The 24205-nt window shown below is 40.2% G+C and overlaps 1 protein-coding gene across 1 annotated transcript in view; it reads left to right on the top strand.

Annotated features, from left to right (window-relative positions):
• Window positions 1-7164: 7164 nt before the first annotated feature.
• The window catches only part of LOC124255960 (whirlin-like), a 49103-nt gene continuing 32062 nt past the window's right edge, over window positions 7165-24205 (top strand). Inside the window, exons 1-7 of the mRNA XM_046689908.1 lie at window positions 7165-7541; window positions 8993-9056; window positions 14044-14777; window positions 17636-17851; window positions 22659-22784; window positions 23273-23478; window positions 24104-24170. Of these exons, the coding sequence (XP_046545864.1) occupies window positions 14076-14777; window positions 17636-17851; window positions 22659-22784; window positions 23273-23478; window positions 24104-24170 (1317 nt within the window). The 5' untranslated portion in view covers window positions 7165-7541; window positions 8993-9056; window positions 14044-14075. The remainder of the gene's footprint in view (window positions 7542-8992; window positions 9057-14043; window positions 14778-17635; window positions 17852-22658; window positions 22785-23272; window positions 23479-24103; window positions 24171-24205) is intronic.

The raw sequence follows: 24205 nt of genomic DNA, 5'->3' as shown, positions 1-24205 counted from the left end.
CTTTGTACGACGGCACCTTGGTCTTCAGTAACCCATTCTTGTCGTAAGAGGCGACTGACGGGATCAGGTGGTCAGGCTCGCTGACTTGGTAGACACATGTTATAGTTGGGTTGATGGATGCTCATGCTGTTCATAACGCTAAGAGAAGAAAGCAACCTTCCCACAAAGACATATCAAGGAAAACACATAACAGCAAGACGGTGTCTTTTCTACGGGAATCTCTGTATGTAGTCATTGTTGTTGTGTGTTTTTTCATTTACAATCAAACTATGCATTTGTGAAGGCAGGAAGTGTATCTACCCAATTGTGTAGATTTCGTTTTAATATTCTGCAATCCATTTTTAGTATTACCCGGTGGGCCGGCCCGGCCCGACTTTTAGGCCATCCCTCATAACTGGATTGTCTGTCCCAGATTCGATTATTTACAAACCACTGCAATATAGCTGGAATATTGCTGAGTGCGGCGTTAAAATATTATTCCAGGTCGTTGGTGATTATTTGTAAACAGCCAAGTCTGAACACACGATCTGTTTATGTTGCCGCTCACAAGAACGGATTGCTGAAGGTCAGTTCTAGCCCCGGATGTTCAGGGAGGACTTTGGGCCGGATGGAGGTAGCTGGTAGCTGTTGTGAAATGAAGAAATGCAAGTTAATATTCGGCGAAATGTAATGTCATCAGAACATTCGTCGTTGTCAAATACTGGATTTTTTTATATCAGGGATCACAGATTATATCTGTGACAATTTCGGGAGGTGGTGGAAAATAAAAAGAATTAATCCGATTTCTTAATTATTATCACCAGTTATTTGAATAAGTTTTCATTTTGGCAGTGTCTAATGCTGGTTTATCGTTCATACTGTTTAATAAAAACATATCTACATATTTTCAGATGGGTTCGTTTTAAATTTTCACCACACACTCTGTTTTCGGTTAAACGGCTCATCTGCATAAGGTGTTTTTTTTTAAAGCAATGCTCACCAATACCGATTGCGATTCCCATGAAACAAGTGTTCTGTGAAAAGCAAAGGAGAGCACTATTTATGTGTTGCAATGGCTATTGAAGATAAATGTACCCTAGCAAAGGTGTACTTATGTTTTAGATGTCGATCAATGACCTCTCCCAGCTCTGACGTCTACACATTCCATGTATTCACATTAAAGATTTCCTGAAAGACTTATGTGACAGGGCGTGGAACAAACAAATGGCTACCGAGCTGGAATTCTATTGAGAAGAAGCTATAATCAAGCGAAGCGGTGTAATGAGCTATGTCCGTGACCCTGTTGGGAGCGCTAATTGTAGAGCGTGCGTCAGAGCGGGAACAATATGGATGGCGGTCAGTAGCATTTTACAGCCACCCCACTGCTTCCGGTAATGGCTGAGCAGCAACTGCATCAGCGGCAGGACAGTGAGTGAGTGAGTTTGTGTTAACGCTGCTTTGAACATTATGTCAGTCATCCCGCAGCATGGCAGGTTAAAGCAGGGGGACAGATTGAAGTGACACAGGACTTTCCTGTTATTTGAAATGTACGAGCTGGATCCCATGAGAATAGGGTCCTGGCACGCCCAAGGGACGCAACTCGGCACAGCAGGCACAAACAACAGATGTGGAGGTCGTAATATTAGAAAAAGAAGTAGGATAGTAGTTTGTTGTTTTACACAGTAATCAGCTATATTCCAGCTATATTGAGGCGGAATGTAAATAATCGGTTCTGAACCACACTTTCCGGTGATCAACAGCATGAGCATCGGTCTACGCGAGGATAGTGGTAGATATTATATGGGTAGTGATTGATTTAGTGTTAATCGATATTGAACGTATCACGTTGGTTCAGTGTAAGGTGGGAATGCTGCCACTGATGTATGTTTCCTACTATGGTGAGTGAGTGAGTGGTTTTACGCCGCTTTTAGCAATATTCCAGCAATATCACAACGGGGGACACCAGAAATGGGCTTCACGCATTGTACCCATGAGGGGAATCGAAGCCAGGACTTTGACGTGACGAGCGGACACTTTAACCACCAGGCTACCCCAGCGCTCCCTACTACGGTGAATGTCTGTTAGTAGTGGTACAAATTGCAGCAGATGTAGGCAGGTGGCAACGGTTGTCGTAGCCCTTGTCGAAGGAATGGGCGAGTTGAGTTTGACGCAGCTTTCAGCGCGTTTTCAGTTATATCACTGCTTGTAAGAAAGATATTGGGGTAGTAATGCAAGGGTATGGTGTTGGCAAACCAGGATCGAGACTCTTTGCATCCCCCAAGGCGAACACTCTGCATAATATACTAGCCACATAAAGAAACTGTGCACACAGAAAATGCCTTCATAATTGGAATACAACACAGCAAAGACGAAATGATGTAGACACGTTATAAGCTGAAGTATCTGACCACAAGAAAATGTCAAAAGAACATGAAATATCCGTAACGATGACGTCAGAAGTTCAAAATCGAGTAGGAGGTCACACGACGAAGTCACAAAGTCAATAACGGGTATGACCACCGTGTGCGTGAAGCACAGCAGTGCGTCGAAGACGCATAGAGGCTAGCAAATGAGCATTGAAGGACTGGGGAATGGTCTGGGGCGTGAGTCACTGCTGTCTGGAACCTGTATCTGAGATGAGTCACCCGAATCCATCTGTCCTGTCTTGGCGTCGTTACGTCGGGAACGCCCAGAACGTGGGTGTTTGGCGACGTCATTACTGCTTCCATAACGCCTGACCCATGCAGATATCGTGTTACGATGGCATTGGAAATGTGCTGCCACCTGTTGTTGGCTCATTCCTGCTCGAACCATTCCAATGGCTTCATGACGTTGAGCAGATGTTAATCTTGGCATGATGTGCATGTGACTTCTCATGTGAATTGGTGAACGTTTGAATGACCAAAGATCAAGCTTTCGACAGTGACAGCAATTTCAGAGTTTCACATGCTGTGTGCATCTGTACGGGCTGCACGTGCAGTAACACATTGCAAGGCCTTAGGCCACCGTCAATGACGTCACGTCGCCTGGCACGTGCATGAGCGTTTGATTGTCTCCAATACTTGCTATGTTCACAAATGTATTTATGTATAAATACGCTGTGTGCCTATATTTATATTTTCTGTGTGCACAGTTTCTTTATGTGGCCAGTATAGTACATGTAGTAGAACTTGTAATATATTTGTCAGTTGTAATTGTAGTTGGAATCGGTTGAGATGAGGCGACAAGGGTTCGCGTTCAAGATAAGTACATTTACACACATGTACATATAAGTACATATATACATGGTTGTATGTATGTGTCTTCGTCCGGACAGTGCTAGTGAATGAGTTGAACAGAACGTCGCATTGGCGTTATTTCAGCCATAGACCCGTGAAGATCCGGGGTAGAATAGGACTTCAGCAACCCATGCTTGCCACAAAGGCGACTATGCTTGTCGTAAGAGGCGACTAACGGGATCGGGTGGTCAGGCTCGCTGACTTGGTTGACACATGTCATCGGTTCCCAATGCGCAGATCGATGCTCATGCTGTTGATCACTGGATTGTCTGGTCCAGACTCGATTATTTACAGACCTCCGCCATATAGCTGGAATATTGCTGAGTGCGGCGTAAAACTAAACTCATTCACTCACTCACTATTTCAGCCATAGAGCAACGAGGTTGTCACAGGTAGCGTCTTGTGGTGTGTGTGAGGGCAGAATTTGGGATTGTGTGGCTGCAATGTGAGTAATGAGACGTTGTTCCCATCTCCACTGTTAGCGCGTCTCTTCCAAACAGTACTTCGTTGAAAAGCCACAAGACAAAACACCTGCGGACATTTAAGAAGGTGTCCATGACCTTTTGTACATTCAATTCGAGGCCACACCAATTTGATACCCGTCCTTTAAGATGTAAACTTTCGTTTGAAGAACTTTCTTGCCACCAGCAAAAAAACAAATTAGTAAGCATTGCGTAAAAGAAACTTTAGATTTGTCAGTTTTTGGTCAACAGAATCCCAGCGCTACAACTCGACATACGATGGAGCACGGCTTGCCGCTATACAGGCTGGCTGCCCCGAGATCAGCTGTTCTTTAAACACCGATCCCTGGAGAGACGTTTGTGCCGGTGAATGTAGCGCTGGTCAAACCCCGATTGAACAATTCTTGTATATATATTAGTACGCGGTTTCCATGGAAACCTATATCGATAAATATTAAAGTAGAATAAATCTATCCTTATACGAGGAATAAATTGCCTTGAGATGTTGCGACTGGTCTTGAAGCATAACACACATGCATTGATATATCTATAATATGGAACAGGTGTTCAGGTTGGATTAGATGAAGGTTTACGCCATAATGATAGAAAGACAATTCACTTGCACGATCTGACTTCTTAAGTAAGGCGGACCCGGCGCTCCAATCATCTGGGGCACCGTCTGTCGCTGTGTGGAGCTGAGAGTACGTGATATGGAGCTGAGAGAACCAAACTGCAACTCGACATATGGTTTGAAGCTTGGCTTACCAAAACCCTTGTTCATGGGTTTCAACCAAAGTGGAACACGTCACAGACCTGCATCACTTCGGGTAGTGTTTCTCACAGTCCCTGAACCACAATATTTCCCCTACTGCCTAGCCCTCTCTGCAATGCTAAAACCCTAAATGAAGCAAGTCTAGATTTCCCAGGTTCAGGTTCTGAATCTCACTGGGGCTCCTATTCAATATAAATGGGTATGTTTGTTACTATCAAAATTATATGTATTCAGAGACTCAGCGTTACTCTACACTTCGTGCTTTCCTCCCAAATCAGCTTACACGCCATCATATCTACTACCCATCAAGGACCGCCTCCGTGGTGTAGTGGTTAGAGCGTCCGCCCAGAGAGCCGAAGGTCGCGGGTTCGATCCCCAGCCGCGTCATACCAACAGACGTTAAAACATGGTACTTGTTGGTCCCTGCCTGGCGCTCGGCATTAATGGGTATAACAAGGAGTGGTCGGCTCGGAGTCAGTATACTGTGTCTGAGTGGGGTATTCATGCTTCACTGCGGCATGGTATCTCAGTGGGCTAGCACTATAAAACCAGCTTCAGTCTGGGCTAGTACAAGCAGCCGCACATACACATACACACGCATGCACGTCGTCATATGAGCGAAATATTCTCAAGCACAACGTTAAACCCAATTTCACCTCACCTCACCTCACTACCCATCAAAAGTTTAGACTCGCTTATATCAATTATTGTTATGTATGTACATATGGTTACAACGAAGATGAATTTCTCAACTAACTTGGGGGAACCAACTGCAAACCTTAAGCAGATTAATTGCACGAGGATCATGCATCAAATTGCTGAAAAGCATGTGCAAATATCGCGCATGTGAACAGCTGCGTGTTTGGTGTAATGTTTTGATAAAAAAATCGCCATTTTTCACCGAGTTTCATCATTTATTGAACACATTTCAACGTCACGAATTTGTTTTACAATACATCAGTTCATGTGTAAACAGTACCTTTAAACTGTATGCATTATTTTACAAAATCTAGTTCAGGACAGTTGAATGAAGTAAGTGGCTACATTTACACTAGTGAGTCTAAACTTTTGATTGGGAGTATATAATTGGATTACAGAGAACTTGAACCCAACTCACTCATTAATATGAAAGTAGACACGAATAAATTTGCCGGTCCAAGACAAACATGACTAAGTTTTCTGATCTCGATCAATGTTCCAATATATTTTAGGCCTAACAGGAGGAAAACTAGACTACGATTTGCCGTCAAACACTGTGCTTCGCAGCAGACTAAGGGACCTAGTTTTCCTGTATCTAAATCTGTCACCATAAGCGTGGATTGAACGGGATCTATATTTTCACCTGAAATCCTAATGGGTAATGGTGCACATTTGTTAGGTAATTAATTGTACATATACTTCTTTTCAAAAGTTTAGACTCACTAGTGTAAATATAGCCACTTACTACAGGCAACTGATCTAAAATAAATTGTGCAAACTAGTCCATATTGTTTAAAGGTACTGTTTACACATGAACTGATGTATTGTAAAACAAATTCGTAACATTGAAAAATGTTGTCATGAGTCCAATAAATGATAAAAATAAGTGAAAATTGGCGAATCTCTTACAAAACTGTCCACATGCACGATATCTGCACATGCTTTTCAGCTATTTCATGCATGATCCTCGTGCAATTCATTTCCATAAGGTTTGCAGTTTGTTCCCCCAAGTTAGTGGAGAAATCCATGTTCGATGTAACCATATATATATACATAACATATAGTGAGTGTTTTAAGTGAGTCTAAACTTTTGAAAGGAAGTATAGCTAAACAACATATCGATATAGTCAGGGCAACAGTGGATGAAGCGTTCTTAAAATAATTCTTCTGCAACAGCTGACGCGAATCATGCAAATCGTTCATCATGGGAAATAACTCTTCCAAACTTACCACTGGTCCGTTCCGTCATGTCACACGGAATGAGTTAATCACAGTTAATGTTCTGATAGTATGGTGTTTGGTGTTCGTTTTTGTGTTTGGTATAGTCACAAACCAGAAACTACAATCCGTCATATCAACCAGAACCTGCTGAGAATATTTATAACTTATCTTCACGGGTCAGATGTAATAACTGTGAAGATACGGGTTGGAACTGGTCTTCAGTAACCCGTGCTTGTCGTAAGAGGTAATTAACGAGATCGGGGGTTCAGGCTCGCTGACTTGGTTGACACGTCATCGTATCCGATGCTCATGATATCAGTCACTGGATTGTCTTCTCCAGGTTTCATTATTTAGAGACAGCCGTCATGAAGCTGGAAAATTTCTTGGCTTTAATTGGCTTTAAAAAATAAAGTAGGAAAGAAACAAACATTATCAAATAATAAAGTATTATATTTTAGGATGTTTATTTTCAAGTTTCGTGAACGTATGGTTTGTTAAAATTACGTTTATGAAAAATATGAAGAACACAATATTTACCAATCTTAACCTTGAAAAGAGGTCTCGGATTTCATTGTACATCCATTCATGCAATCGAATGTCAAAAGCAACAGGAAAGTGTCTAAGGGGACATAACTCCGTCAGACTTTAATGTTTGCACGGGCACGGGCACCTGTTACACGGTCACGTGATTTAATCATCGAAGTCGGGATAGTTTGATTGATCGGAACATGTGTGCGTGCGTATAACACAGCAGATTGCCTTGGTTAAATATTCATCCATCTACAGGTATCGATATTTATTAACGTATACGGCTTTTGATGGTGCAGATTTGCTGCAAGCTTTGACAGACTTTGTTGCCAAGTGTTAAGTTATAACTGTCCTTTTCTTGAAGTTGGATTTAAAGGCGGTGTGAAGAGTTCTCGACGGTGCCATTTGATTGGAGTTTACCAAGTGTTCTGATTTGAGCTGCACGTCAGTGAGTGCAATGTATACCATGGTGAGGGATACTACCAGTTGAGGGACTGGCCGCGCCATCTTTGAGAGTTTGTGAAACTGTTGGCAACAATACCAATGTGAAGCGCTCGTGAAGGAAATAAGGATACAAGTATCGTCCATCGGATATTCACTGAGGTACGTTCACATGTTTTTTTGTAATTTTTATGCAATGTTTTATGTTATGCATGGTCGTAGTTTGCCATGTTTCCTTTTGAAGTGTTAACCCTCATTGCTGACAATGTAAATTTTGAAATGTGTATTGATTTTTGTCTTACATGTCACAAACATTGTGTATGTATTGCCAAAACACTGCAGATATCCCACCTAGCAGATCGGCTGGTTGACTTGGTTGACACATGTCATTGGTTCCCAATTGCGTAGATCGATGCTCATGATGTTGATCATTGGATTGTCTGGTCCTGATCTGACCGCCGCCATATAGCTGGAATATTGCTGAGTGCAGCGTAAAACTAAACTCACTAACTCACTCACTCCCAGTTCTGACTCTTAGAAGCCTGGCTAGTCTGTTTGACACATCACATTTACCAGTTGAGCTGTGTACAGCCGAATTCGGTAATATGGCTGGTCCAAGCCCAATCAGCATTTCATTGGATAGTTCACACTCCACTAGTGATAATTTTGGCTTTTTCATGTGTGCCTTTAATGGGTATACTTATACCACTAGTCTGTCTCAGTCCCTGAACCACACTATTTTCCCTACAGCCAAGCCCTCCCTGCAATGCTAAAGCCCTACATGAAGCAATTCTGAATCTCTGGTCTCCTTGGGTCTCCTTTTCAATTTAAATGGATTTATTTGTTACAATCAAAATTATATATATATTCAGAGACTAAGCATTAGTCTAGGTATACCACTTATAATCACAATCAACTGTGTTTATACAATTGGTGCATAACATGCACATGTGCTTCAACCAACTCACGATTGTTATAATCTCCAATGATAACAGTGTGAAGAATATCTATGGTGTTTTAGCAACACATACATAATGTCTTGTAAGTCAAAATCAAAACACTTTTCAACTTATTTGGATGAAATCCCAAACTCCATTTTTTACTTTCTTTAGTACTTCACATTATTAACTTCTTTAAGTGGCACTTAGAGGCTGGAATGATGTATCATGCTACATCACATTATTAGGATGAAATACTAAGAAGAATTAAAATATTGTTCAGTGGAAGTATTGACTTACCCATTGAAAAATCTTCTAAACATAAGCTGTGCCAGCTGACAGTCTGTGTGTTCAATAATTAGTATGAGGGAGAGTAGTATTATAACTGTTGGTATGGATGTTGACCACAGGTTGAACAGAGTTTGACTGGAAAATTATTTCATGCATAAAAGGTTCAGCGAATGTTCGCAATCCCCACAGTGGAGATTCAGTGTTAAATTAGGTCACTTGTAAGGTGAGGAGATGTCAGATATTGAGAGGTCAAGGTCAGTCACTTGGGTTTTGGTGTGTCATTTTATGACTTAAGCTATACGAACTGCTAATCATTGTTCATAATATCACATGTTTGTCTGGTCCTGAATCAAATTTTCACATGCCACAGTTGCTCGGTTGTAGTACTGCTACACCTGGAAGATGCTTACTTTGGTGTCTCAGCCCCTCCTCAACACATGTCAGATTGGTAATTATAACATATATATTCATTTTGACATCATGGAATATGGCCGTCTTGACTCGAGTCAAGGAATTTCAATCACAGGATAGTCTTGCCCGGACTCAACCCTTTACTGACCATTGTGCAATTCCTGGAATCTTGCTGAGTGTGGCATTTAGCCCCTCCTCAGTGTATATCAGTTTGCAAATTATAACATATATTTTCATTTTGACATCATGGAATATGGCCGTCTTGACCAGAGTGAGGGAATGTCAATCACTGGATAGACTGGTTCAGACTGATTAATTTACCGACCATCTTGCAATTGCTGGAATGTAGTTGAGCAAGGAAACCACCATCAGTTGACCTTGCAGTCCAGATATTTGTTTCCCTTAATGCTACGCTTATAGAAATGTAAAAACAATCAGATGTAGGCTACAAGGCATTGTATTGCGACCTCATGCATTTCCACTGGCCACAACATGCAACTTCACTTGGGCTAATTTGGCAGAGTAGGATGAATAATTAACTCCATGTGCAGTGAAGACAACCCATCTGATTGTCTCTATGGGAACATGCCTGGTGTTTGATTGGTTTGCTACTGAGGTCAGAGGTCACATGTTGCCTCAGGACAAGGACTCCTGCGATTGCCTGATCAGATGATAGTAGAAAGGTATGTAGAAAGGGAAATAAAAAATAGCTCCTGCCATTTTATGAGTTTTGTGAAAACTACTGTGAGATCTGGTTAGGGATTCAGTGAAGATGAGTTAGTTGGGTCTTTATGGAGGTACAGATGTTCAATTACTGACTTGTCAGTGACCTTGCGACAACAATGTTTGACCTTCATTTCTGAAAATGTTATCATACGGTCTTAAGCAACTTTTGTAATATGTAAACCAGGGTTTTAATGTATGCTAATATTGTAAGCTTAAAAATTGAGGTCTTTGAATGGCATTTAGAAGTAATACTCATACGGAAAAGAGTTAATATGGATGTCAACCTCTTTATTATGATGAACACAACTCCGAAATGCTGCGGTCATCATATTAAAGGAGTTGACATCCATAAAAATCTCTTCCTTAAAAACTGAGATTGGATGTAAACCATTTGCACTGTGAGTCATGGGGTGTGTCTGTTTGAACAGAGGCCTTATGTTGGTATTGGTGTTGGTGTGAATCATTATAATGAGATCAATATGGGCCATTGTAGCCTGCATGTAAATTCCATGAACAATTTTCATAACTCAATCATTAGGTTTTGCTTTAAATAAATAAACTCACGCCCATGGTTAGGGTCAGACTATGCAAATATACACATGGATAAAAGTAATGCAACAATTTGTATTTTAATGTCAGTGGTTACCATTTACCATGGCACAGGCTTTCACGTGTCAAAACGAGCGACTTGACACCCTGATAACATCGACGCACCCTGAGGTTGACTGGCGTTTCAAAAACGCATGATGTATTTGTTTTCGCTCCTCGTCTTGCTTTGTTCATATGAAGAATGTGTATTCATCGTAACTGTAATCTACTTCTGAAAACAAAATAGTTCAGTTTAGTTTTACGCTGCACTCAGCAATATTCCAGCTATATGGCGGCAGTCTGTAAATAATCAAGCCTGGACCAGACAATCCTGTGATCGACAGCATGAGCATCGATCTACACAATTGGGAACCGATGACATGTGTCAACAAAGTCAGTGAGACTGACCACCCGATCCCGTTACGACAAGCATGGGTTACGGAAGGTTCATTCTAACCTTCACGGGTCTCCATGGCAAAGGAACTTATCCGGACCTCAGTTTCAATTACAATCAGGACATATTGACCATCATTAATCATTAAACGGCAAATCTAAGTGCAAAAAGAACAAAAAACTAGTTTATACAGACAATATTGCAAAAAATTGGCTCATTTTGCAGTGCTGATTATTATGGTCTTATGATGTTAAGTGTTGTCATTTTCAAGGTTCTGGCATACAATGCTCAAGAAATCAAGTATCAGCTACTGTGCACAATGTCAACATACATTGATAATACAATGTGCCATTTGAGACTGACATCCAATGATCGAGGGAAAAACAAAGCACCTTTGAGCAGGTGATCTGGATATTGGCGCTATATAAATATATATAAATAAAATAGATATGGTGTAACCTCCGCCAACTGCAATGTCATCTCTGACCCTCATCCTCATTGACTGTGTCAGATGTTGAATTTGACATTGAGGTATTGCCTTCAAATCTTGATGGAGGGCTTGTTCCGTCTCTCAAGAGTTTGGAGGATCTGTCTGGTGTGTTCTGCGACCCATAATGTCCCAAACATGCTCTATGGGACTGAGATCTGGACTCGGCAGGTCAAGGTATGATGATACCCAGCATTGTTGTCCATGAAGACTGGCCTTGTGTTCAGAGGATGGACATCAAAATGTGGTACAACAACCCAGTCTAGGATGTTAGTAATGTACCACTCTCCATTCAGATGTTGTCTGGTCACCAAACAGTGAAGGTAATGTTCATCTCTCAACAACAGTAAGCCAACTTCTGACATTAGGTCTAGTCATGAGCATGTAGAAAGCTTGGGCTGCAGATCTGAGAGGGACACAAGCTCTGCTCATATGAGAAGTTGCCTGTGATGTCATGAACAGTGGATAAGATCCATTTATATGAAGACAATTCACTGAAGTGAAGACCTCTCAGGGGTGGAAATAACTTTAAAATTGCTAGTGTACTCCAGTACAGTGGCACATGTAAAATCACTTGCCCTGATAATTTTTCCACTATACCAACTGATATTCCTGTTCATTTTTTAAATAAACTTTCCAATTAACATTGGAAAGTCAACTGGACACTGGTACAGCGTGATATACAAATTTGCTTGCCCGACAGCAAAAGCACTGGACTGGGACGTCAGGCAATGGGTTATTTCCACCCCAGCCTCTGTTGGGTTACTTGGCCAAAATGCCAGAATACCTTGATAGATTGGATGGTCAGCCTCAGTGCAGGGTTGATGTCCTTAAAAGCCCAAGATAAGCTCAATCACTGGCTTGTCTGGTCCAAAGGCTTGCTGTCATGTAGCTAATATGTTGGTGAAATTAGTTTAGTGTTAAGTGACAAACGAACTTGGCGTTAGTTTAGGAATGGTATATATCTATTAGAAACATCATAATTCAGAGTTTGGAAAATATCATACATATTTAGATGAAATTTTTTTGACTTTTGTGAATTATAATTTCTGATTCATAAGCAGAAAATATATGTATGAATTCAGGAATTGTACATATTTGCTGGAAATATTAAACTTCACTTTCTGAAATATAATAGCATGTAACAATGGTTTCTAATGAAAAGTTGTGTTTTCAATACTATTACCAATTAACTTCACTGGAAGCTAGAGTAGCATTTACAGAATAGAGGCTAGGATTTGGTGGAGCCTTTATTACATGGTCAGTCATTCTAGCATGGTTTTCAACTATCAAGCTTTTGGACAAAACCATTGTTTTTTTCTGGTGTGAAAGTATCATATTCTATGGGCCATCACTGGCTTGTCTGCTCAGTAGACTTGGTTCTTACAGTTTACAAGGCTGGGCCTAGATTTTCGAAGCTCTCTTAGCGCTAAGATAGTCGTAGGTTAATGTTAATGTATGGCATTTACGACTATCTTAGCGCTAAGAAAGCTTCGAAAATCTAGGCCCTGGGATATTGCTGAGTGTGGAGGTAAATTACAAACAAGCCCTGATGCAATATCACAGCCATAAGTGCTGTATTGGAAAACAATGAATTAGCCAATGACATTTTATAGTTCAGTGTCCTTCTGGGTAATATTTTATATTCCTTTCCACAGCAGCATTTGTAATGTTCTTTTAGCACTGAGATATTTTAGTTTCAGTGATCAAAGTTATTTTTCTACTTCTCTGAGAGAGACCTTTCCCAGCTGTGACACACGTGAAATTCCAACTCTGAGTCATTTCATTGATTCCATAATAAACATGGTTTTGACGTGAACCGAATCCATTAAATCACATCTTTTGCTTCGATATGATACGTGTTGGAGTGAAATCTGTCAATCTGAAGACGTGTCATGAGAAGTATCAATGTCAAGGCTTCTATATTTGTCTATGAGTGGGAAGGCATGTAGACTGTCATATCTAATTTTGGTATCTTGAAAATCAGCTTGATTGGCCAGTTCCTAATGTAAATTATAAGGATGTGTCATTACGCTATTGCATACATATACTCATGGAAACAAATAAGGGAACACATGAAAGTACTAGTGGTCCTTTGTTCTTTTCCAGGTTTCTTCACAAGGTATGTATTGCACTGTTTGAGAAATTCTGGAAATAAATAAAGGAACACTTTCAGGTGTTCACTTATTTGTACATCAATGTGTGCTAAATGTTCACTAATTACTACTCCTGACTGGGTTTGGATTTGATGTCCCATCTGGGTCTGGGGGATTGTGAATCACAAACTCGGGTTTGAATACTTATTCAGCATATGTTTTACAATATATGGCTAAATGGATGAGCTGGTGTACTTGGTTTGACTGCATGTCTGTCCAGGCAGTGTCGTCATCATATCAAATAGTAAAATCAAATTTGATTATATACAGGCCATTATGATACTGGTTGAATAGAACTAATTTCATCATATGTATGGGAACTAGTAGCATAGACAATGATAGTCTTCGTACAGACCCTGAAGCAAATATATCCAAGAAAGCCCACGCAAGTCTAGAAAATGTGGCAAGTCTAGATTTCCACAGCTTCTGAAAATGAAGAAAGTCTAAGGTCTCCTTTTCATTATATTATTTTTTTTTACTATGTACTTTTTTTCAGTAAAATATGTTAATTTCAGAGACTAGTTGTTAGTCTAAGACAATGAGAGAACCACCATGCCATTATTAGGCGTTTTCACCTCAGTTCTGCATATTAATGGGGTGGTGGTTCTGTTCTCTCATTGTCTATACTACTGAACTATTTCACACTAGTGACTTATGACTTATTTTCTTTCAGACAATACGTCACTGACGATGTAGATATTACTCATGGGGAGTCTCAAGATGACAACAACGCAGCGGCGTAAAGTCGAGTCAATCCCACGATCCAAAACGATGTCTGTAAACGTGCGTCGGCTCCACGAGGCCCTGAATGTGCATCTTGATCAACAGGAAGTCAGCACCTTCGTCGATGCCCTAAATCTGTACAACAACCAACGAGATGTTTTCGAATTTGTCAATACATTACGAAAACTACTTAACTCACCCCAGAAACGACAGTTATTCCCCCTTGTTAAACGTGTCATTCCACGGTCTGATATCCAGGCTTTTGAGTTACTAACAAAGGGAGGTAAACGCTACAGTACTCTCCCTCGTCCTGTTCTCTATCGGCCCCATGCAGCCGACATCGCTGTGTACAAGAAACAACATACCGGTAGCAGAACTCCGAGTCTTCATGGGAGTCTCCGAGATCGGCCTCGACATGCAATATCCAAGGTCAATGGCCTTGGACCACTCTCTAAATCTGAAGTTAAGGGTGAAGCATTACAGATCTACATCGGCCCACCAGCAGATGAGGAAGATGGTTTCGGGTTCACAATACGAGGTGGTGTAGAATACGGCCTTGGGATCTACGTATCGGCCGTAGATGAGGATGGGCCTGCGGACAATGAGGGTCTCAAGGCGGGGGACCTCATTACGGAAGCCAATGACATTTCATTTGAGAAGATCTCACACGAGGAGGCTGCGAAGGTAGGACATACTTTTTATCGTCTTAAGCTGAATGATGAACAGACTCTAACCAGACTGGAGACAGCTAGGTTGGTTTCTAAATTTGTTTTACATCACAAGCTACAAATGACACTTGAAAATCTGTTAACTGTGTAAAATTGGCAGTATGGAGTTGTGTTACACAGAATGCCTTCCTTAATGATCACTTGTATCAACATTGTATGATCATTGTATAATGATATATTCCATTGACCAATTCACTTTGAGACAAATGATGTGACAATAAATGTGTTAAGGTTTTAAAGACTGACTATTTAATACTCTATGTGGGAGGGCCAATCCACAAAGCATTTGTAGCAATACAATGTTTGTAAGCCTATAATAAACTACGCAGATATGATAGCTTGTAACAGTACAAACGCTTTCTGGATCAGGCCCTGGGAATTTCAGTTGTGAGTCAGAAAATGTGTGTATTCAATGCTTCATGACAGAGGAATCACACATATTTTGTATCAAAATTTATTTCAAGACATCCATTCCGTCCATCAACTAATCTTTTCTTTTTTAAAGCTCATGACAAAATTAAGTTTCTCAAAATGTCTAGATCAAATTACATTATTTTAAAAAGACTGAGCCCCACCCCTAGAATATCCAGTATAAGTGGCATGTTATGGATTACATCATGTACTGAGCTGCTGTCAGCTATATAAACAAACCACAGTACAGTCATCCAGGACATCTGTGCCGTGCTACCTGCAGCTGTACCTGCTGCCCTCACAGACATCCTGTCAATGATTTCTAATATCACAATAAATCATTACATTTTCATCCCGATCTTTCCTTATACATGTCATCCTGAAGATGATATTCTTTGTGAAATCTTCCATTATACTAAGGGGTGGTGGGGTAGTCTAGTGGTTAAAGCGTTCATTCGTCGTGATAAAGACCAAAGTTTGATTCCCCACATGAGAACAATGTGTGAAGTTCATTTCTGGTGTCCTCAGACATGATATTGCTGGAATATTGCTAAAAGTGGTGTAAAACCATACTCACTCACTCACATTATACAAAGCAACATCAGTGGACTATGAATGTTTGTTTTTTTATAAAGTGAGATGACAGAAGGAGTGAGTGAGTGAGTTTGGTTTTAATCACGGTGGAGTACACCAGAGATGGGCTTCACAAATTGTACCCATGTGGGGAATCGAACCGGGTCTTCGGCAAGACGAGCGAACGTTTTAGCCACTAGGCTACCCCACCACCCCAATGATGAGGGAAGGAAGTGTGATAATGTATTGTGGTGTAATTGTTATGAATTTGAAATATGCTCACTATTCCTCACCTTCATAATTTGCATCAACTGTAAAATCGGAAAAAATCATTTGTTAATTAGTTACATGGTAAATTTATTCATGGTAAATATTGGTTCTAGAGCTGTGTCGATATATCGTAGTATCGATAATCGTGATACTTTATCTGACGATAAATATATCGGTACGTTTTTTCGTATCGTGATATGTATCGTTGACCTTAAAATTGTTAATTTTCATTAGATATTGATGGTTATGTCAAAATTTCTTGCTATTAGCATATATTTTTTTAAAGAAAATAACTAAAGAAAGTATATCGTGATATGCATCGAATCGAATCGTATCGTTTCAAGATACCGCGATACGTATCGTATCGTGAAATTTCCATATCGTCACACCTCTAATTGGTTCACAGAAAAAACAAACCCTAACTGTGCCAAATTCATTTTAGTGAGTACAAGGTGTTGTATTTATGAAACAAAATGTGGAAAAGCTTTCTCAGAGCTAATTACTCATTATGTCTAGTGATGCACCTATTTTTTTTTTTATTAATCACTTTATAAATTGTTTTATGCTAAAATTTGATTATCTATCATGCAATCATAAAATTAATGAAAACAATTAACATACATTTCCTAAAAGAATTATGCTATGAAATGTAAAACTGTTTCTATAGTCCTGACATCAACCTTCTGAGACTGCAATTTTTATCTCGTAAAAAGCAGAAATAACAATTATCTATCGTGTGATTTGATAGTGATCCAGATACATGTATTACAATTCTGGAGGAGAAGTAGGTCCAGAGCACACTAAGCTGGTAAGATAGATTGGGGGGTCTGTGACCCTTTAGCCTAGTTGTGTCCTGGTCAGGATCATAAAGCATTGCTCATAATATCGACCACTGGTTTATCTGCTTCAGACATGAAACTGCTTGTACAGATCCCTAACATCAGCCAGGCTTACCCGTGAAGGTCCGGGTTAGAATATCGATCTTCAGTAACCCATTCTTGTCGTAAGAGGCGACTAATGGGATCGGGTGGTCAGGCTCGCTGACTTGGTTGACACATGTCATTGGTTCCCAATTGCGCAGATCGATGCTCATGCTGTTGATCACAGGATTCTCTGGTCCAGACTCGATTGTTTACAGACCTCCGCCATATAGCTGGAATATTGCTGAGTGTGGAATAAAACTAAACTCACACACTCACTCACTCAGCCAGGCTAACACAGTAAAAGATGCACAATCCAGTCATTACACACACCTCAGAAACATCAGCTTGTTTTACTGTGTACCAACATACCGAGGTTCATGGACTAACATTAGTGCCCCAAAATAAAGTGGTCATATCTAATAATATTTATCAAGAAAATCCAAATGGAGAGTAGAACAAAGCTTACATTCAGACCCAGAACTCAAGCAGTGTAAACTTTGCAAATCATTCTAGACATGAGTTGGGTTTATTTTATTTTTTTCTTCTGCAGATTTTTTGGAAAACTCTAGGCTCAGTCCAGTGAGCTCAATATAGGCTATTCAGAGATGTAAATACAATTTCTGATTATCTTCCTCAGATTATCCGTGCAGCGAAGCATTTGGAGCTGTGTATCTGCCGTGTGGGTAGGATCCCTGGCACCCATGTGGTACACCAGGCCTACAGCTGGGTGGATCCCCGGGGCAGGGCAGTGTCCCCGCCCCCGGAGCTGGAGCACATGGGCCCCCATCAGGAGGTGGGCAGTCTGCGGAGTAGGAGTGGGTTGATGCTGCTGAAGGGGAGTGATGAACGGAAGGTAGTGCTTTTCTCAAATACTCCAAACTCCACACAATCAGTTTTGGTTCTTTTTCGGAAAGTGGGCGGTGGGGTAGCCTCGTGGTTAAAACGTTAGCCCATCATGCCGAAGACCCAGGTTCTGATTCCCCACATGGGTAGATTATGTGAGGCCCATTCCTGGTGTCCCCCAACATGATATTACTGGAATATTGCTAAAGATGGCGTAAAACCATGTTCACTCACTCACTCACTTGAACCAACCCACCATCACCTGATTGTCAGAACTACCATTGTATAATAACCTGATTGTTGGAATAGCCATTGTATAATAACCTGATTGTTGGAATAGCCATTGTTTAATCACCTGATTGTCAGAATTATCATTGTTTAATCACCTGATTGTTGGAATAGGCATTGTTTAATGACCTGATTATGGGAATAGGCATTGTTTAATGACCTGATTGTCAGAATAGGCATTGTTTAATCACCTGATTGTCAGAATTATCATTGTCGAATCACCTGATTGTTGGAATAGGCATTGTGTAATCATCTGATTGTCAGAACTACCATTGTATAATAACCTGATTGTTGGAATAGGCATTGTTTAATGACCTGATTATCGGAATAGGCATAGTTTAATGACCTGATTGTCAGAATTATCATTGTTTAATCACCTGATTGTTGGAATAGGCATTGTGTAATCACCTGGTTGTCAGAATTATCATTGGGTTATCACCTAATAGTCAGACATATGTTTTTACAGGGGAATTAACTGTAATTCAATGAGTAACCAATGGTGTCTGTGGTTCAGAACAGACTCAAGAGTTATTCCCCTTTATGAGATAAAAGACTTAATTATATCCCTTCATGAAGAATTGTTATCATTAGAAATGACCAACATTTTTTTGTGGTTGTGATTATTTCAGTCAATTGCACATTTAAAGAGCTTTTCATATATCTGTAACACATGGTATGGTTTAAAAAACAAGGTCACATGACCCTCATACATTCGGGCGAGAAAAAATATTTGAACCCAGTTTGGTTGTGCACAGGGTATATTTCGTATAAAGCTTCAGATTTTAATGGGAATGTGTAGAAATCTGAGGGTGATCTCTCCCAAATAGAATGTACTGAATCCAAGGCACACATATGGGTCAAGTTGCAGTTTCCCCTATAGCAGAGATCAACACTCTGTGCAGCCTGTGGATAATTAAAATTTAATAATTAATTACCTTCAGCCCAGAAATGTTAAATAATTGAGCCCCTAGCAACCATCACAATTCTCTACACTGGGGAGAGAGGGCTACAAAGACGTGGGGGGTCAGGCATATTGTCCCTCACAATTAATCTATGGGCAGGGTGATCACTGGTCTGGGTGGGGGCTGGGGAGGGGTGGTGGTGGTAGAGAGTTCAGACATATTAACACACAATCAGGCTATGGGCAGGGTGATCACTGGTCTGGGTGGGGGCTGGGGAGGGGGGGGGAGGGGTGGTAGAGAGTTCAGATAGAGTAGACATACACACACATGAAGGCTATGGGCAGGGTGATCACTGGTCTGGGTGGGGGCTGGGTGAGGGAGTGGTAGTAGAGTTCAGATATAGTAACACACAATGAATATATGGGCAGGGTGATCACTGGTCTGGGTGGGGGCTGGGGAGGGGTGAGGTGGTGAGTAGAGAGTTCAGACATGTGCTTACAGTGAATCTATGGGCAGGGTGTGGGTGGTGGTAGAGAGTTCAGACATAGTAACACACAATGGCAATATATGGTCTGGGCAGGGTGATCACTGGTCTGGGTGGGGGGGCTGGGGGTGAGGTAGTGGTAGAGAGTTCAGACATAGTAACACACAATCAATCTATGGGCAGGGTGATCACTGGTCTGGGTGGGGCTGGGGAGGGGTGAGTGGTGGTAGAGAGTTCAGACATATTAACACACAATGAATATATGGGCAGGGTGATCACTGGTCTGGGTGGGGCTGGGGGGGGGGGTGAGTGGTGGTAGAGAGTTCAGACATAGTTAAACACACAATGAATATATGGGCAGGGTGATCACTGGCATGGAATGGTTGTAGGCTGTGACAGTGGAGGGACTAGTAGCTACTGTAGACAAGTAGGGAATGATGAAGTTATCATGTGAAACCTTATGATGCATGTTTGCTTCAAAATTCAATTTAGCAAGGTTAACTCGACAGGTCACCCTTTCTCTACATTAAAAACACAGTATGATTATAGGCCAAAGTAGGTTCACACAGTTTTCAGTATATCTTCATGTGTATATATACAGGTTAGGAACTGTTGACGATAGTCTGATGTCTTTAAATGTTCAAAAATGTTTTTTAGTGTTTCCAAGGCAACAAATTTGTCATTGTTTTATTGATGTTATGATTTGTTTCAGTGCATAACTCACAAACTGTTTGTATTTGTTCATGAAACTTTGCACATGATATTGACCTGAGATACCCTGCTATTCCTGTGTTAATGTTTTGTATTTCCACAGTACAATATTAGATTTTGTTTGAATGAAGGTGAGTTTGTTTTCTAGAAGATAAGACATAAAATATTCAATATTTCTTCACAATATTTATTAACACATTTGGTAGGTGACTGAAGTGTTGTATATTGATATTCAGGTTTTTGCTGATAATAACAAGTGGTTAGGAAGGTAGTATTACTTTCTGATGCGTGAAATGTGTCACTATTTATTTCAAGCTACTAAAGTGCTATATCTAAACTTTACGCCTATATTCTACATTAGCTACAGGACCTAGTGATATTTTTTAGTTGATAGATTGTGTTGTGTGAAGAAACAAGCACTCATTGATCAGTGTTTGAAACAGCTGGTTGTCACAGATAGTTGTACCGGGCTCGTCAGTGGCAGCACAAACCCCTACTGCACGTGTTGCCTGCGTATACAATGTTCCACAGTACAGATTGTCAAATGTAGTCTGAACTAGGGCAGAATTGATTAATATATGGAGAATATGCTCACTCAATGCTGAGTGAAAATAACTTGTTTTTAGAATGGTTCTGTTATCAATATTTGGTATCTTGATCAGTTTGTAAAGAGTTTTTTCCTGAAATCTATTGTATGACATAATTGTATAAACTGATCAATCATTTGTTAACAAGGTTATTGAAAGTTGGTGGGTTTTTCAATTACTTTTATTTCACATTTTTAAAATATTTTCATGAAGAAATTTTGTTGTCAACCTGGCAACCCAGCTAGTGACTACATTTGAAATTGTCAGTTAAGTATGATTTGAGTAGAAAAAAAATAACTAGTAGCACATTACCAGCTGTCAGTGGTAGCTGGAATAACAGGAATAAAAACCTTCCAACTTCTTGTCAGTACATATGCAACTAATCTTAAGTCCCTGTACAGACATGTATTTCCCTCACAACATGGCCCAATACACATTATAAAGAGGTTTTAATGCTTAGGTATAGATTACTGCCTACAAACTGGTGCAGAGAATACAGTCTGGAACTATCTCAGAACTTAAGACGTAAGAAAATCCAAATGCTGAAGAAAGTAATTATTTTTCCAAAATTTTAGTGCCAGTGGAACCAAGTTGAGAATCCAAGTTAAATTCTGTGGATGTTTCTCTTCTAGTTCTAGACTGACATTTAGTTCCAGAAATAATGTTATGTTATTTTAAATAAACAAAAACAAAACAAAAAAGATATAATCTAAATGGATCCTAAAACAGACTTCATATTCCTGGAACTGAATGAACTAGTCTACACTTGCCAAACAATTCCCAAACAAGATTTCAGCTGGACACCTTTTTAATATTTTCTCTGAAGTCTGCCAAACAGCCTATCCCCATTCCAGTATTTAAGAGAGCTGTGAGAGAGCTTCCTCCATTATTCTGCATAGTGTTTGACTCTACACTCCACACACTGATGTTATCTCTGTCATGTCTGATGCAGGGGAGAAACTTTGATAAGTTCTACAGCTATATTAAACAATATGTACAAACATTTAAAACTTTCCCAGTCCTATGTAAACAATACACTTTCTTCAGATGTTATCTCTGCAACTCATAACACCCAATCAACTACAACATTCGTGATACACTGATGTTCTTTCTCCGGTATTATTTATTATATATACTAATGACTGTCTCAAGGTTTTCTCTTTGCAGATGATGCCTTTAGGATTTATAGGCACTTGGAGAATGACTATTGCAAATCACAAGATTCCTTGATTGGTGTAACATCAAGTTCCTTAAATTAAATGTTATTAAGAAAAGTAACAGTGAGCTGTTGCCAATTGCCATTGATTTATAGATAGGCACTCTGAGAAGCTCACCTTAACAGTAATATTGATTACATACAAGAAAAAGACTAATGTTCTGAAATCACAAAATTTCTTGATTGGTGTAACATCAACTTCCTCAAATTAAATGTTAAGAAAACAAAAGAGATGGTAATGGATTTTCAGAAAAGTTAAAGTGAGCTGTTGCCAATTGCCATTGATAACGAAACCATCAACCTAAAATGCAGCAAATTGAAAACAAAACACGTACAATTTTAAATGACAGCATTTTTTTTTTTATCTATCTATCTATCTATCTATCTATCTATCTATCTATCTGTCTATCTATCTATCTATCTATCTATCTATCTATCTGTCAGGAGCACATTAATGAGTTTGGATATTTCTTAGCTGCATCTGACCCATTACACTGATAACCCCCAACCCCCCAAACAAACAAATATGGACATTTGTAGGTATTTAGCCCTACTTGTGCTCACTCTTGGATGAGATTTTCTATATATCCACAGAAATGGTTTGTGAGTTGACTGTGGTGTATTTACAGGTGAACGTAGTTGTTGACAAGGGTGAGTGTCTGGGGCTGATGATCCGTGGGGGCCGTGAGTTCGGTCTCGGTGTCTACGTGTCCGGCATCGACCCCTTCTCTGTGGCAGAGAATGCAGGCATTAAGGTAATGTTCTCTAGTTTTATTGTATTTAGTGAACATTGGCCCTGTTGTTAGTGTCTTAGTTCTAATGACTAAAAGTCGAGTGAGTTATGTTGTGGAGAGTTCGCCTGTCATTTGCATGCATTTTCTACATCTCCTGAACCCCAAAACCTTTAAAGCGGACACTTTTGAGTAAATGATGTCAGCTATGGTGTCTCTTATAGTAGCAAAGAGAACGCTGGTTTGAGTTTCCACATGCCTACAAGGGCTCTTTTGCCCTGTCATTTATGCATGTGTCATTATGGAATTACACATACAAGAAGTACATGTATTATAGAAACAAGGGGTCTTCTTTGCCATTTGGAGAAATTTTAAACTTTGTGAAAGTAGTGGAATAGCACTGGGAAGTGTACCTGATGTTAGATATAGAGGAGAAGCTCATTCTCCCCATGGTTATTGAGGGTGGAGCATTGAATGTGTTGATTACATTAACATCAGATGCTTGGTCATAGGTGGGGGATCAGGTGCTGGACGTCAATGGCCGCAGTTTTCTGGACATCAGTCACTCGGAGGCTGTGAGCATCTTGAAGACTGGACGCCACATGATGATTACAGTCAAGGATGTTGGGAAGCTGCCATTTGCTAAAACAACCATTGACAAGACACAGTGGTTGCCACGTGACAGACTCCCCAATCAGACAGGATCAATTAATGCAAGGTACCATCTTTGGCAGGTTTGGACAGATGCACCCAATATCAGTTGTATTAAGGACCAGTGATTTTGAGATTGAAGCTGTCTGACTGGCTAAAACGTGATATTCAGCCTCCTGAGATTACTGTGCTGAAAAGTTTTGATCATAACTAGGATTGTATTGAAGACGTTGTGTCCATTTTCATTAACAGAGAATACCTAGTCACTTTGACACCTGCAGAAATATGCTCCTAGTGTAGTTTGTTCAAATGTATTTGTGGGGCGGTGGGGTAGCCTAGTGGTTAAAGCGTTCGCTCGTCACGCCGAAGACCTGGGTTCCCTGCATGGGTACAATGTGTGACGCCCATTTCTGGTGTTCCCCCCTATGATATTGCGGCATTAAACCATACTCACTCACTCAAATGTATTTGTAATCATGAAAAGTGTTTGTGCTATACACATGCATACTGTTATGTATGTATTATTATATTATTATTATTATTATTATTATTATTATTATTATTATTATTATTGTATTATCCATCCTTGATATTTAGGCTCAGAACTTTTCAGCCACTCTTCATACAAGTGTTCTGCAACAGAGTGTGTTGTTCCAGCTCTGGTATACAAGCCAATGTTGTTGTGGTTCCAGGTTGTCGTCCAGCATGGGCAGCTTGGACAAAGTGGGGCTACAGAACCACCAGGACGGACACTCCCGGGTAAGTGGACATGATACTCCAGGAATATCCCGTGT

This window comes from Haliotis rubra, unplaced genomic scaffold, assembly GCF_003918875.1.
Source record: "Haliotis rubra isolate DU_JTF1 unplaced genomic scaffold, ASM391887v1 Scf614, whole genome shotgun sequence".
Classification (NCBI taxonomy): Eukaryota; Metazoa; Mollusca; class Gastropoda; order Lepetellida; family Haliotidae; genus Haliotis; species Haliotis rubra.
The sequence above is the reverse complement of the archived record's forward strand: the minus strand, read 5'-3'. Positions and strand labels throughout refer to the sequence as shown.